Raw genomic sequence first — 14,704 nt, forward strand, 5'->3', positions numbered from 1 at the left:
AAATTTTATTCTGATATCTCACCATGATTTACAGGTAACACTGATTCTCAAGGCCATACTAGTAGAACACAAGCCCTGGCAAGATCACAAGATAAGGGGAATGTCATTTCAGAACCTGCCTAGCTGGGATAAAGAAGTCTCAGAGTCAAAAGAAATATAATTTCCAAGAATGATTTGGTTTGTTGGGCTACAGAAATTCATAAAGCAACTGCTAAGATTTTGGAGTAGTTTTGCAAGGGTTTAAACCTTCAATGGTGGATAAATATCTCTACCAATGAAATGGCAAAACTGAGAAGCATTATTACTATTATACTTGTTTCTAGTCATACATACTTAAAAATTTTATAACGAATCATAAGCTGTAAAATAATTTCTTCTTAATCCAAACATCAAAAAAGATAACACCATATAAATTTTAAAACAGCACCACTACTCAAGTAGTATCAGAATATTCTTAACCCACATTTCAAAAAGTCTTTAGTGACATGTCATTAACAAATGTTTTTTCTAAATAAGAATAAAATAGTGTAATTATTACAAGATGAAGTAGACTCTTTTACTATTAAACTGAAGGAGATATACCAAATATTTAAATCAGATTGCAGATGCTATATGTACTATAATGACTAAATAATGACCAAGCAATTCTCATTAAAAAAAAAGAATAAATATGTGAAGTTAGCCTTACACTTTATGTAATTCTTCTGCTAGGACTGAAGCAGAGGTCTGAAAATAAAAAAATAAAACAAACCAGAGTCAATGCAAAAATATATTTGAAAGGAAATATAAACATGGCATAAGAGAACCTTCAAACTATGTAAAAAACTAAAAAGAACCTTGAACTAGAATAGAGATTTTTAACTAGGGGTATTTTCTTCTTTTGGTTTTTAATATTTTGATAGCTATATATTTCAATATAATTGATTTACTTTGTAATACTACATATTTTATCTTATGCATTTAAAAACATTCAAAGAAGGGATATATGGGCTTCACCAGACTGCCAAAGGGGTCCCTGACACCAGAATGTTTAAGAACTCCTGATCTAGGAATTAAATGATAGCCACAACGAAGAAACTACATTAAAGTAAGAGATTGATTATATTAAATTTGTTAAAAATTAAAAGATAAGCATTTAAATGAAAATCAAGAAGCAAACAATCACATGGGATTCTTCTCTTCCTTTAAATCCATTTATAATACTAAAATGATCTACTTTAAAATCCATTTAAAGAAATATGTATTCATTTTTATTATTTATTTTTTAAATAATTGTGATATTCCCTGATCAAATGAATTCTGACTAATGTCTTAAAGTTTTAGCTAAGGCTAAGGCTTGAGACTTGTTTTCCTTCATAACATTTGAATTAATAGTTATGATTTTCCCTCTTTTCTACCTCATATAGCATATTCCTCCTATAATTCAGATTTGAAACTATGAGCTATTTATTGTCTCCAAAGACCAAAGGATAAAAAGATTTCTTTTGAAGTTATACCATTATCAGAGTTTTATACTTTACTTTAAAATAACCTGCACTCTATGTAAGCTTCCATTTTCAAGAATTAAGACCGACAATCCATTTTGTCACAAGAAGTAGATAATAGCATTTTAAAGCTTTGATCATCTTATATTTTTGTTTCACTGAATTTTAAAGAATATAAAACAATTTATAAAATGTTATTCTAGTTTTTTAATTACACTGACTTAAAAATAGGATTAATGCAATGACCATGATTCTAGAGAAGTAATGATGGAACATGCTATCTACTTCTGACAAGGGGGTGATGGGCTGATGATAAAAAAATAAAAAGTATACACTTCTGGGCACAGTTAATTCTGGACTTATTTTACCAAACTGTACATCTAGTACAAAAGGTGGTGGGTTTTTTTCTCCCCTCAATAGATGCGCAGATGTGTGAGGATAAGAGGTGATGGAGAGTAAAGATAAGAAGTAGAGGGTAACCAAGGGGGAAAAAAAGGAAAGAAAAGATAGTGTTCTGAGATGTTTTTTCAAAGGTTCAAGGGAAAAAAAGATAAAATCACACAGAAGATAGCTTGGAAAATTACATTTTTGTTACTTATTATTTTTATTCATATTTAATTAAAAAGAATTTGTTATATTTATTTTAAAAGGAAAAAGTATAGAAATAAAGTGGAAATTCCTAGTTTCACATAGATTTCTCTTTTTCTGTTGTCCTATGAATATGAAAATGCTCATTTTATTTGGTGTTTTAAATACAGAATTTTAAAAATAAAATCCTAAAAAAAAATCACTATAAATTCTAGTGACATTTAAGTTCTTTTCAGTAATTCTATATATTGAGTTACATTGTATTAAACAAAGGCAAGTCACTTAATATCTCTGTACCTGAATTTCCTCATATGTAAAATGAAGTTGTTCAGCTAGATAATTTTAAGGTCTTTACAGTCTTTAAAATCCTTTGATTAATGAGATCTTACAATAATGACAAAAAGTAAATCAAACAACATCATTTGCAAAAATGCGAAAAGTTCTTATACTAAAAACCAAAATAAAAACCTGTAATTTTGAGATATACAAATAGCACTATAATAATTCAGTGTTACCTGATGCTATAAAACTCCATATTGTATCAAATAGCACTCCCTTGGATGTTCAAAAAGCCTTATTTTGGATATTTCTTGGGTGGATAACAGAACAGAAATTTATTAGTGAGAAAGACTTTTCTGAAGTCCATATGGATACTTGACCTAAACAATAAGTCTTTGTACTTGTAGGGTACTCTTTTTAAAATATTTCTAATGGGGAGGGGGTAGCTAGGTAGTTCACTGGATTGAGAGCCAGGCCTAGAAAAGGGATGCCCCAAGTTCAAATCTGGTCTCAGACACTTCCTACCTGTGTGACCATGGGCTAGTCACTTAACCCCCATTGTCTAGCCCTTACTGCTCTTCTGGCTTGGAAACAATTCATAATATTGATTCTAAGATGGAAGGTAAGGGTTTTAAAATAAATAAGTAAATAAAATAAAAAATTATATTATATTTCTAATGCTCCAAAGTAAAGGTAACACATTTATAAGCAAATATTGTCAACTTATAAGCACCTACTACAAAGCCAGGCACCATGCTAAGAGCTAGGGGTAAGTACAAAGAATGAAACAATTACTACTCTCTCTGGTGGAGATCAATATATGTGTGTGAACACACACATATGTATACATGTAAAAACACATACAGAGATAATGCATGCTGTTATATCTTCCCATATTTATGAAGTAAATAAAATACAAAATATTTAAGAAAGGAAAATTTTAGTAGTTGGAGAACTCAAATTTTGAGTAGGAAGCCTCTGAGCTAATTCTCAAAGGCACAGAGCAATTCCCTGAGGCAGAAGTGAAGACAGAGCGCATTCCCCAGTAAATAGGCATAGGATGGTAGAAGGACCCTTGTGTGTGCAGCACTGAAAGTCAGTTTTTCTGGACCACAAAGTATGGGAAGAGATATATGCTGGAAAGACTGGTTCCAGGCTGTGAAGAAATTTAAGTCTTAAAGACAGGGTTATATTTGATTACAGAGGCAATAGGGACCCACTGGAATTTGTTAAATAAAGGAATATTATATTTACCATTGTCATTTATACTTTATCAAAATCAAATTGACAGCTGCCCAAATGAGATTGAAGAAAATTAAGTCAGAGACTATTATAGTGGTCATCACTAGAAAGATGCAACTAAATGATCAACATGAAAAACTTCATATTCATCATTCTTGAAGAAAATAAAGGCTTCTACAAAGCAAAGGTAAGGAAAGGAGGAATTCAGACGAGAGGAACAGACAATGAAAAGGAATGGCAAGAGGAGAAGGAATATCAAATAAGAGAACAGAAAGATTAGTCCCACTAGACCAGGGGTCGGCAACGTATGGCTCTTTCTGCAGGAGCCATAAAGTCAATTTTTTTTCAGGCACTGTTACAGGAGCGCGCACTGTAAGGACTGTACAGCTCTCATGAAATTACATTTTAATTTACATTTTAAATTTACATGTAAAAAATGTGTAGTTTATGGCTCTCACAGGCCAAAAAGGTTGCTGACTCCTGCACTAGACCATAGAAAAGTAATGTATATCATGGTTAAGAAGGTAGTCCAGGGCCAGGTAAGGGGCTTTCCATGCCAAAGGAGTTTATATTTGATCCTTATAGCACTAAAGAGATATTGGTGTAAAACAGTGCCATGGTGAGGTACATGCTTAAAATAACTCTGGTAGCTATGTTGAAGGATTTAAGATAGGAAAACCAATTAGGAAGCTATTGTAATAGTCCAAACTAGAAGTGATAGATGTCTGAATTAAAGCAGCAGCAGGTGAGTTCTGAGAAGTGGTGAGCAGTGAGAAAGGCAGGGGTAGAAATGAAAAGATTTGGAAGGGAGATGGTGTAGTAGTTAGAGCAGTAGACCTGGGGTTAGGAAAACTCAGGTCCTAATATGGCCTCAAGAAACTTTCTAGCTGTTGGATCCTGGTGGCATGTCACTTTCACTCTATATGTCTCAATATTCTCATCTGAAAATAAGGATAATAGCATCTACTCCTCAGAATTGTTGAGAGGACAAAATGAGATAACATTTGTAAAGTGTTCAGCATATCTTAAGGCACTATATAAATGAAAACAAGGATATAAATGAAAATCAAGGATAGCATCCATCTTATGAACCGGGAAGAACAAGGGATTTCAGGTGGGGAGAAGAAGAGTACAAACATCCTAAGTTTAATATATCTATGAGAAATTAAGTTTGAAATGACCAGTGGGCAACTGGTAATGTTAGAAGTGGAGTTCAGGAGAGAGAATGGAATTAGAGAAGTAGTTCTAAGTCATTTACATACAAGGTGGCTAGGTAGAGCAGTGGATGCAGTCAGGCCTAGAGACAGGAAGCATTTAGCTGTGTGATCCTGGGCACATCATTTGACTCGTTACCATTCTTCTGCCTTGGAACTGATATTTAGTATCAATGCTAAGAGAGAAGATAATATTTTCTTTTTTTTTAAAAGGTAACTTACATAGAAATCATTAAATGTATAGGGAGCTGATGAGGTCCCTAAGTGCAAGAGTCTAGAGAAGTGAACCTAGGAGTCCTGAGATGCAAATATAGTGAGACAGTGATATTGACGATCATGCATCAAAGGAGTTTGAAAACAGACAGAAAAAATAAACCAGGAGAGAACAGTGTTATAAAAAGCAAAAAAAGAGAATTTCCAGGAGATGAAGGGCAACAATGTCAAAAGCTGCAAAGAAATCAAGAAGGATGAGGACTATTTAAAGATCATCTGAGATTGCAATTAAGAGATCATTAACTACTTTGAAAAAAGGAAGTTCCAGTTAAGTGATGAGGTCAAAAGTCACATTGCCAAGGCTTAAGAAATGAGAGAAAAAATATATATACAAGTATAGACTTTTGGAAGAAAGAGTTTGGCTGGGAAAAGGAGGAGAGATAATGGAAGAAATGGTATGGCCTAGTGAAATATTTTTGGGCAGAACTAGGCATGTTGGCTGGCACTAAGGAAAAAAAAAACAGTAAGTAAGAAGCAAGAGAAAACAAGTGACATATAGACATACTATGAGTAAGAATGAAAAAGATGGAGAAAGCGCCTGAGAAGTAGGCAAAGATGAATGAAGGAAATGACTTAACGGGTAATCTGTTGGGGATATGATCAAAAGCATATATAGAGAGGCTGGCCTTAGTGAGAGGAGCCACTTCACTAACATATACTAGAGTACAGGAAGAGAGAGTAGAGTTTAAGGTAAGGAGGCTCTTGTGACACAATAGAGAGAAGGGGAAAAAGAGATATTATAGTAAAAAATCCTCTACTTTTCAGTTAATATGAAGCAAGACCTTCAGCTCAGAAGGTAGGAGGATGGAAAGAGGAAATAAGGGAGGTTTGAGAAGGTTAAGAATAGCCTGTGTGGTGAGTAGTATAGAGTTTCTATTAGGAAAGAATCAGAGGACCTACCTAAGATAGTGAAGACCTGGCTGAGATATGAATCTTTATTGGATCCAGTTAGCTCAGTTGCTTGACAACTTTCTAGTTCCCTTCAACAGTATGTAGCTAGGAATGGAAGGGGTAGATTATAACGAATAAATGAAGCATTTATTAAATATACTCTATGTGCAAATCTCTGGAGATACAAATAGAAAAGACAGCTCTTGCTCTAACAAGGAGTGCATAGTCTAATGAAGGAATATGCTTTTTTTATGAAGGAATATTCTAATTGGGGAAACAATACATCTAGAAGTTTCAGCTACAATTTGAGCTGGAAGGTCTTGGACTATCTTCCTCAGTGATAGAAAAGATGGTGGTTGAGGCCCTGGGAGTGGTTTGACTTGCCCAGCACTTACTGTCTCAGCTCAGCTAGCCTGCCTGCCCTGGGAATCAGCAGTTGGCTGGCAGTTGGTGGGGACATGACTCCTGGCCTGGTCTAGAAGTCAACCTGGGCATACAAATGCTCCCAAGGCTCCTGAGGAAGACAACGGCCCCCTTCTCCAATGATTTCTCACCTCAGTGGTGGCTGCAAGGGCTGGGTGGTTTAATCGATTTGTGGGACACTACAATTCTCAAGGATCTGAGGCTCATGGTCCTGACCTGTCTCCATTAAGAGTACCAATGAAGATGGTGGTCAAGGTAATGGTGGTTGTTTAACTTGCCCAGCATTTGCTGCTACAGCTAGTTTGGTTTATCTACCCTGGGGATGACAGTTGATTGACATAAATAAGAGCAAACCATAAATACACAAATATGAGCAATAAAGAGTTTTGACAAGATAAGAACAGCAACACAAGACAAAGAGGAAATGGATTTAAGAGAAAAAGACATGGTAGTGTTAAATAGGTTAACACTAGTTTCAAAACTGAGAAGTAAAGAAAATAAATTCAGAGCAAGGGTGATGTCCTGAGAAAATACTGTAGGATAAAAGAATTCGAAGTCATGATTAAGAAGAATATATTTTAGGAGGTGGATAAGGCAAGAGAGTGACAAAATGATAAGTGACTGCTCAGATAAAGAAATGTCAGTCTTTGATGAAGGAAAATGAAACCCTAAGCACAAAGAACATGAGATGATCTGTGGCTTCCCTATTTTTCAAACATAATATGTTGAAATTACTAAAAGTTAGGGAAGATAACATAAATATTATCATAAGTATGCACTTAATCTATTGGTTTTACTTATAGAACACTCAACCACATTACCTTAACTAAGTGTACAAAAGAATATTTAGCTGTCAAAAGCCTTCCAAAACTTAATAATGCCAAATAGGAAGACAATCTTATTACCTGGGCTGCCATCTCAGTATGAAATTGCTGAATTTGAGCTTTCAAAGCCTCATTTTGCTCCAGAAGATCCTTTCACCCAAAAAAAAAAAGAGAGACATAGAGGTAAAGAAGTATCTGTGTTCATGTTTAAAAAGAGCACTGGTAGGTAGTAACAAGTAATTAATCTTTGATTTTTCAAAAAATAACAGATTATTTTCAAGCCAGGAGATGGTTGAACAATCGCTATATGATAAAAAAAAGCACAAGATTACACTTTTAACTAGTAGAGTAAAATACAAAACTATAAGCAAAAGCCCTCCATTTCATAATGCAATAACCCAAAGTGAAATATGCCACCACTAAGATTCTCATTTAATTGAAAGAAGACTTATGTTAGAGGTTACTTAACACCATCAAGCATTGCATTCTCTAAACAGAATGAAAAATAAATGGGATACCTGTGCTTGCATCTGTAGAGAATCTTCTTTTTTAACCCTCTTTTGTTCAGATTCCATTAGCTGCATTAATCTTTTCTCCAGTTGCTGTTTTGATACCAATGTATCTGTAAGTTTACTATGCAGGCCCTGGACTTCATTCTCTTTGGCCACATACTTATTCTGTAAATCTGCAATAAACATCCAATACTTTAAATGTTTTTAAAAGGCTGTGGATAGTGGCCATTTAAAGGACAGACAGATATCTATCTGGTTAGCTCTTAGCTCAACACCTTAAATATTTTGGTTCAGTATTATGATTCCATAAGTAGGAGTGAACTTCCACTACAGAAACTTTCTCTATCAAGGATCAACTCTACTATAACTTGCCATCACAGAGAGCTGTCTGGGGCACTGAGTGGTTAAGTGACTTTAGCATGGTCAAAAAGCCAAGATAGGTCAGCATTTGAATCCAAGTCTTCTTGATGCTTTCATTCACTATACCAAATTTGCATCTTCCTTATACTTAACAGATTCTTTAAAAATTTGAAAATTAATTTGCTGAATCTTATTTCTTTACACAATCTTAACTTCCCAGGAGTTACCTTAATTTACAATTGAATTAAGTTCCTTGTGTCTTACAGGCTAGTTTCCAATGTTAATATTTAGAAGTGACAACAGAAAGCAACCTATTCAGAAAAACTGGCAGCTACTCATTCTAATTCTATAATGTGTCTTGAATACCTCCCTTCCTTTCCATTCCAGTGATGGGCAAACTATTCCCTGCAGGCCAGATCCAGGCCATAGTTTTGCCCATCACTGCCTTAAGTAATTCCCTAATCACTACGCCCCCACATCCAGATGTAGTGATTAGGGAATTGCTTAAGGCAGCGATGGGCAAACTACAGCCTGGATCTGGCCCGCCCAGAATAGTTTGCCCATCACTGCTCTATACAGTTGACTCTTTAGAAATGGTAACTGATTAGGTTTTTCTTCAAGCACTCTCTCTCCAATCAATCATTTGCAGTGTTAAATATGCAGTACTGGGGCAACAAGGTGGCTTAGTAAATAATGTCAGGCCTAGAGACAGGGGGTCTTGGGTTCAAAACTGGCCTCAAACACTTCCTACCTATGTGTCCTTAGGTAAGTCAATCAGCCCCAAATGCCTAGCCTTTGCCACTCTTCTGCCTTAGAGTCAATATTCAGTATTGATTCTAAGACAAAAGGCAAGGGTTTAAAAAATAAATACGTTTAATATTTACACACACACACACACACACACACACACACACACACACACGTGCAGCAACTAGGAAACAACCTAGCCCAAAACAGTTTAAAATGTAGTTAGAGAATAATTAACAAAATAATGAAAACAAAGCTGTTAATATGATTTTCTAAGTCAAGATGCAACCTAGAGGGATCTTTAGGTATGGGTTAGTACTCTCCATTTCTATTTGAGCTTGATACCACTGATTTACAAAACTGTTTAGGAGACCTTCTTATGATCTGCTTTTATGATATCAAATTTCTACTTCAAAATCTCAAGGGGCACTTCATCAACAAACATACAAACCATGAATTCCTAAGTTTAATAGTGAGATCCTCCCCCATCTGACACCAATCTAACTTTCCACAATTCTCTTACAACATTATATACCACTCTTAACGCTCCAACCCCTTTTTCTTGTCTTGTTTTTTCTAGCCTTTGCTCCCACCATTCTCTTAACTGGAAAAGGCTTCCTCCTTGACTCCCAAACACACACTTTCATCTAAGTTCATTTTCTTCCTCGAAGACTCATCTCAAGGGCACCTACCTATAAGAATCCCTCCATGTTGTCACTATCACCCTTTACCTCTATAAAAAGTAATCTTAATTCAATCCAATATTCATTACTAACATACTATGTGAAAGGTACTCTACTAATTGCTAAGAATACAGATATTTAAACTAAATAGTGCCTGCATTCATTGAGTTTAATAGTCTGGTGAAGGAATATAACATGTGCACAGATAAATTAATAGAAAGTAATTTGAGTAGGAAGAGAACACTCACCATTGGGGAACAGTAAGGAAAAACTTTTACACTGTTAAGTGGCACCTAGATTAATCCATGAAGGAAGCTAATGATTCCAAGGCAGGTATGAGAAGGAAATACGTTCCATGCCTAGAAAATGAGTGCAAAAGCACAAAAATAGAATCTGGAATACAGTTTGAAGAACAGCTAGAAGGGTATGTTTAAGTGAGTTTAGAAATTCAAACTCCAGAGTAAATAATTCTACTTTATCCTAACTCCAATAGAGATCTTGAATAGAACGACAAGGTTAGGCCTGTAGCATAGGAAGGTTAACTGTTAACAACTATATGTGAGAAAGGAAGCTAATGTAATAGTCTAGTTCTTCCCCTTCATGATACTCTCATCTCTCAGTTTTTGTGACATTGTTTTTCTCAGTTCTTTTCTTACTCTCTCAGATCCATTTAAGGCTCCTTTACTGGAAAAAGTATATTTTTACATTCTGTATATTCTGTTCCATATTTATGGTTAGACCCAAAGGCTCCATCCTAGGAAATATACTAACCTCTCTATATACTTTGGGGTCCTCTCATCAACTCCCAGTTGCATCTTTATTGAGACTATTCCTAGATTTGAATATGCACTTCTAGTCTCTCTCCTGAGTCTCTATCCCAGATCATCGATCCATCTTATCAGACATTACAGAATGATTTCCTCATAGGAATTTCAATCACATGTGAAAAAGAATTAATCATCTTTCTCTCTGAACTCTTCCAAACTTCCTAATTTCTACTGAGCACAATGCCATTCTTCTTGTCATCAAAGTTCACAATCTTAGTCATTCATGTTCAACTCCTTTGCTCCAGATATCTAGAGAGAATTGTAAATCTGAGAATTAATTTACCTTTATCCCCTTTTCTCTAATCACATAACCAGCACACTTCATCAACTTTTGCCTGAACTATCACAATAGACTCCAAATTGGCCAAAGTAATATTCCTAAAGCATAAGTCTGAGAGTGTCACTCTTCTAAATCAATGAATTAGACTCTTCTGTTTGGCTTTTAAGGCCCTTTACAACTTGGCTCCAACTACCTTTAAAGCTTTACCATATATCACATAACACATTATAAACATTTTCCACACCAGTCAAAACCAGCCTTCATACTATTTCCAAAAAAACAAAACAGAACAAAAAAAAACCCATTTAATTTCTTGCCTTTGTACAAAGATTATATATTATAAACCCCATACTTCAAATGCCCTCCTTCTCAACCCAGCTTCTTAGAATCCAAAGTTACTTTCAAACCTTAGCTCAAGCAATACTTTCCACATGAATAATTTCCTAGTACTCCAAAACTGGTAGTAAGTACTTATTTTGTAGAGTTATAAACATATACATTGTCTCTCTGATAAAATGTAAGCTCCCTGAGACCAGCTTTCATTTTTTTAAAGTAGCTTTCCTGGGGGCAGCTGGGTGGCTCAGTGGTTTGAGAGTCAGGCCCAGAGATATGAGGTCCTGGGTTCAAATCTTGCCTCAGATACTTCCTAGCTGTGTGTCCCTGGACAAGTCACTTAACCCCCACCTGCCTAGCCCTTACCACTCTTCTGCCTTAGAACCAATGATTCTAAGACAGAAGGTAAGGGTTTAAAAAAAAAAAAAAGGACTACTGTTGGAACTGAGCCATGAAGGAGGAAGTATGCCAAGCCAAAAATACCAAGAGATAAGGGATGAAGACGGAAACCATTACACACACGAAGGACAGCCTATGCAAAAGCAGAGACATAGGAAATGGAATGTTATGTACAAGGAATATCAAAAATAGGTCATTTTGGCTTGAATGTATAATAATGAATAAGTTGACATCTAAAAAAGCAGGCAAGAATCATACCATGAAGGGCTTTCACAATACAGCTGAGGCAACTTGAGAGATAGCATGTTTAATTTATGGCACAAAAGAAAAACAGTCCATGTTTGACTTCTTTCAGCATTACTTTTTTAAAAGAGTTATGATACCTTTTAGAGTACAGAAAAGCAAGGTCTATGAGTTGTTTCCCTATTGCTTTAAATAGAGTGTGCTTAATAGTGCTAGTTGAAAAGAATTTAAATCAAAACACAAGGTTCCAGGAGATACAAGGAAAATAAGATATATATTTTTTTTTACTTTTTTTTTTTTTAACCCTTGTACTTCGGTGTATTGTCTCATAGGCAGAAGATTGGTAAGGGTGGGCAATGGGGGTCAAGTGACTTGCCCAGGGTCACACAGCTGGGAAGTGGCTGAGGCCGGGTTTGAACCTAGGACCTCCTGTCTCTAGGCCTGACTCTCACTCCACTGAGCTACCCAGCTGCCCCCAATAAGATATATTTTTGATATGTTCAAAAAAGTTTTAACATTATGCAAGCAATGTCTTCCCTCCCCAATCCACCCAAAAAAGTCATAGCAAAATCTGAAAGTACAAAAGAACAAAAAACTTAATTCACTATCCTTTGATTCTTGAATAATCCCTTTTTTCAGCAGAGCACTATATCTATTAGAAAGAAAATGAAGGAATAACATACAATCTACTTGTTACTTCAAGGAAAGACAGAGCCAGAAGAGGAAACAGAAGGAGGTAAAAAAGATGTCAGTTATTAGAATCTTATGTTAATTATAGATGTAAGGATCTTATTATCCTTTGTCTTCATATTAGATACTGAATTTTCTTTAAAAAAAAATTCATCACTATAGCAAGTACTTAAGACTAACCTCCCTCATAGTTATCCAAATATTGTGTCTAATATAGCTATTAATTAAAGGAAGTCATAGAAGGACTTACAGAGGAAATAAAGTCTTAAAAGGGATATATTAAAATTAACTCCTCCTTTTTTCTAAAAAGCATGGTCAGGGGCAGCTGGGTAGCTCAGTAGATTGAGACCCTGGCCTAGAGATGGTAGGTTGTAGAGGTTCAAGTCTGGCCTTAAGACACTTCCTTGCTGTGTAACCCTGGGCAAGTCACTTAACCTCCACTGCCTACCCCTTATACCACTCTTCTGTCTTGGAACCAATACGTAAGTATTGATTCTAAGGTAGAAGGCAAGGTGCTTAAAAAAATAAATAAATAAATGAAAAGAATGGACATTCTCAAACCAAACAGAAACAGGAACATATGAATACTTAGCCACATGAAAATTATTAAAATGAACTTAACTTTCCCTCAAAATTGTTTCTTCAGCCCTTTAAGTTTTGTTTTTTAATATAAAGTTAGGAATTCACTAAAAATTTTACATGGGTCTTTCATTCTTCTGCCCACCTTGTTGTGCTGCTTCATGCTCTGATGTTCTTTTCCTGATATAGCTCTGGACTTCTTCCCACCTTCTCTCAGCTTCTTGTAGTTGAACCTTGAGGTTTAAAAGAAAAGAGAAGAAAAGCTTTCAGCATACTAATACTACAAATTATTTGATAAATCATATTTCAATTTATGTTGCTAAAACCATTTTTTCCATACTTCCTAAAACTGCAAATTTTCAAAGTCTGGTAATTATGCATGAACAAAAATTAACAATTTAGAAGTTATTTCAAACATATAAACTCTCAAAATCGTAGGATCGTAAGATGCCTATTATAGTAGCTGATACAATATTTTCTTTTCTTTATTTTCCTTTTTATCCCTTATCTTCTGTTTTAGAATCCATATTAAGAATCACTTCCGAGGGCACCTAGGTGCCTCAGTGGATTGAGAGCCAGGCCCAGAGATGGGAGATGCTAGGTTAAAATCTGGCCTCAGATACTTCCCACCTGTGTGACTGGGCAAGTCGCTTAATCCCCATTACCTAGACCTTACCATTCTTCTGTCTTAAGATTACACAGTACTGATTCTAAGACAGGAGATAAGAGTTGTTTTTTTGTTATTGTTGCTGTTTTTTAAAGAATCAGTTCAAGATCAGAAGGGCAAGGCAATCTGAGTTAATGACTTGCCCAGTATCACATAGCTAGGAAGTGTCTGAGGTCAAATTTGAACCCAAGTCCTCTAAACTCCAGGCCTGGTCCTCTACCTACTAAGCTACCTAGCTACCCCATTAGGCCCTATTTTCATTACTTTGCTTTAAAAGGTGACCTTTAAAATGGTTAGGCCTCTATCTTTATTGACAAACCTGACATCAAAACATCCAAAAGCTTAAGCAAAATGACAATATTAATACATATTTGACAGCAGTGATTGAAATAAAGTACACCACTGCAACTAAAACCTTTAATATTATTCACCCACAATAGTATATTCCAACAAAAGTAACAGACTACTACAACAATAAATAAGTTTTTAACCCTACCATCAAGACCAACATAGAATAAAGACTGGTCAAAAAAGCTATTCTTCTTTCTCCCTCAGCATAGAACAATATTAAAATCCTGAGAACTAAAAAATATTTATATTCTATTACCCACATTTAGTTTATCTCTCTACCTATTTAATTAATCTCCAAGTTTTCCAATACTGTTATGTATCAAGAGGTAATAACTATTATTGTAATTGTCTAATTATCTGTTTAACAGACACTTGTCAAAAGGCAGCTATTTCGTTTCTTACAGATAAAAACAATGACTATTGTTACAAGATAGTAGGAGCACAAAGGGTATGAGAAGCTGAAGCTGAGTGGCTGTGGGAATCCCTAGGTGTAGCACTAAGTTGTGATGGTGAACACTAAGGACCCCACAGGAATATTTGTGAATAAAATTTGTGAATGCCCAGCTTCAATATAACAGTGTACCAAGACAAGTGATTAAGTAACGAGACTGTGGGTTAGACAGCTCCTTTGACTGCTTATCCTGGATCCAAGATGATGGATAAATGCTAGTAACTGCAGCTTAACTTTAGTCGAAGTAATCCTTCCTTCAGATACCCAAGCATATGTTTGATGATCCTTAGGGTAAAATGACATCCACCTAAGTAACTTTCAAGATTTAATGATAACAGACTTAGGGAAAGGGAAACAGGGAACT

At 35.3% G+C, this 14,704-nt stretch overlaps 1 protein-coding gene across 5 annotated transcripts in view; it reads right to left on the reverse strand.

The window, feature by feature from the left end:
- The window catches only part of KTN1 (kinectin 1), a 182,434-nt gene that overhangs the window by 102,526 nt on the left and 65,204 nt on the right, over nucleotides 1-14,704 (reverse strand). For all 5 annotated transcript variants that reach the window (XM_044664899.1, XM_044664902.1, XM_044664901.1 and 2 more), the window contains exons 10-13: nucleotides 13,017-13,104; nucleotides 7,737-7,903; nucleotides 7,300-7,368; nucleotides 689-726 (exon numbers count right to left, since the gene is read on the reverse strand). In XM_044664899.1, coding sequence (XP_044520834.1) covers nucleotides 689-726; nucleotides 7,300-7,368; nucleotides 7,737-7,903; nucleotides 13,017-13,104 — 362 coding nt within the window. The remainder of the gene's footprint in view (nucleotides 1-688; nucleotides 727-7,299; nucleotides 7,369-7,736; nucleotides 7,904-13,016; nucleotides 13,105-14,704) is intronic.

The sequence above is a fragment of the Gracilinanus agilis genome, chromosome 2 (assembly GCF_016433145.1).
Source record: "Gracilinanus agilis isolate LMUSP501 chromosome 2, AgileGrace, whole genome shotgun sequence".
NCBI classification, from domain to species: Eukaryota; Metazoa; Chordata; class Mammalia; order Didelphimorphia; family Didelphidae; genus Gracilinanus; species Gracilinanus agilis.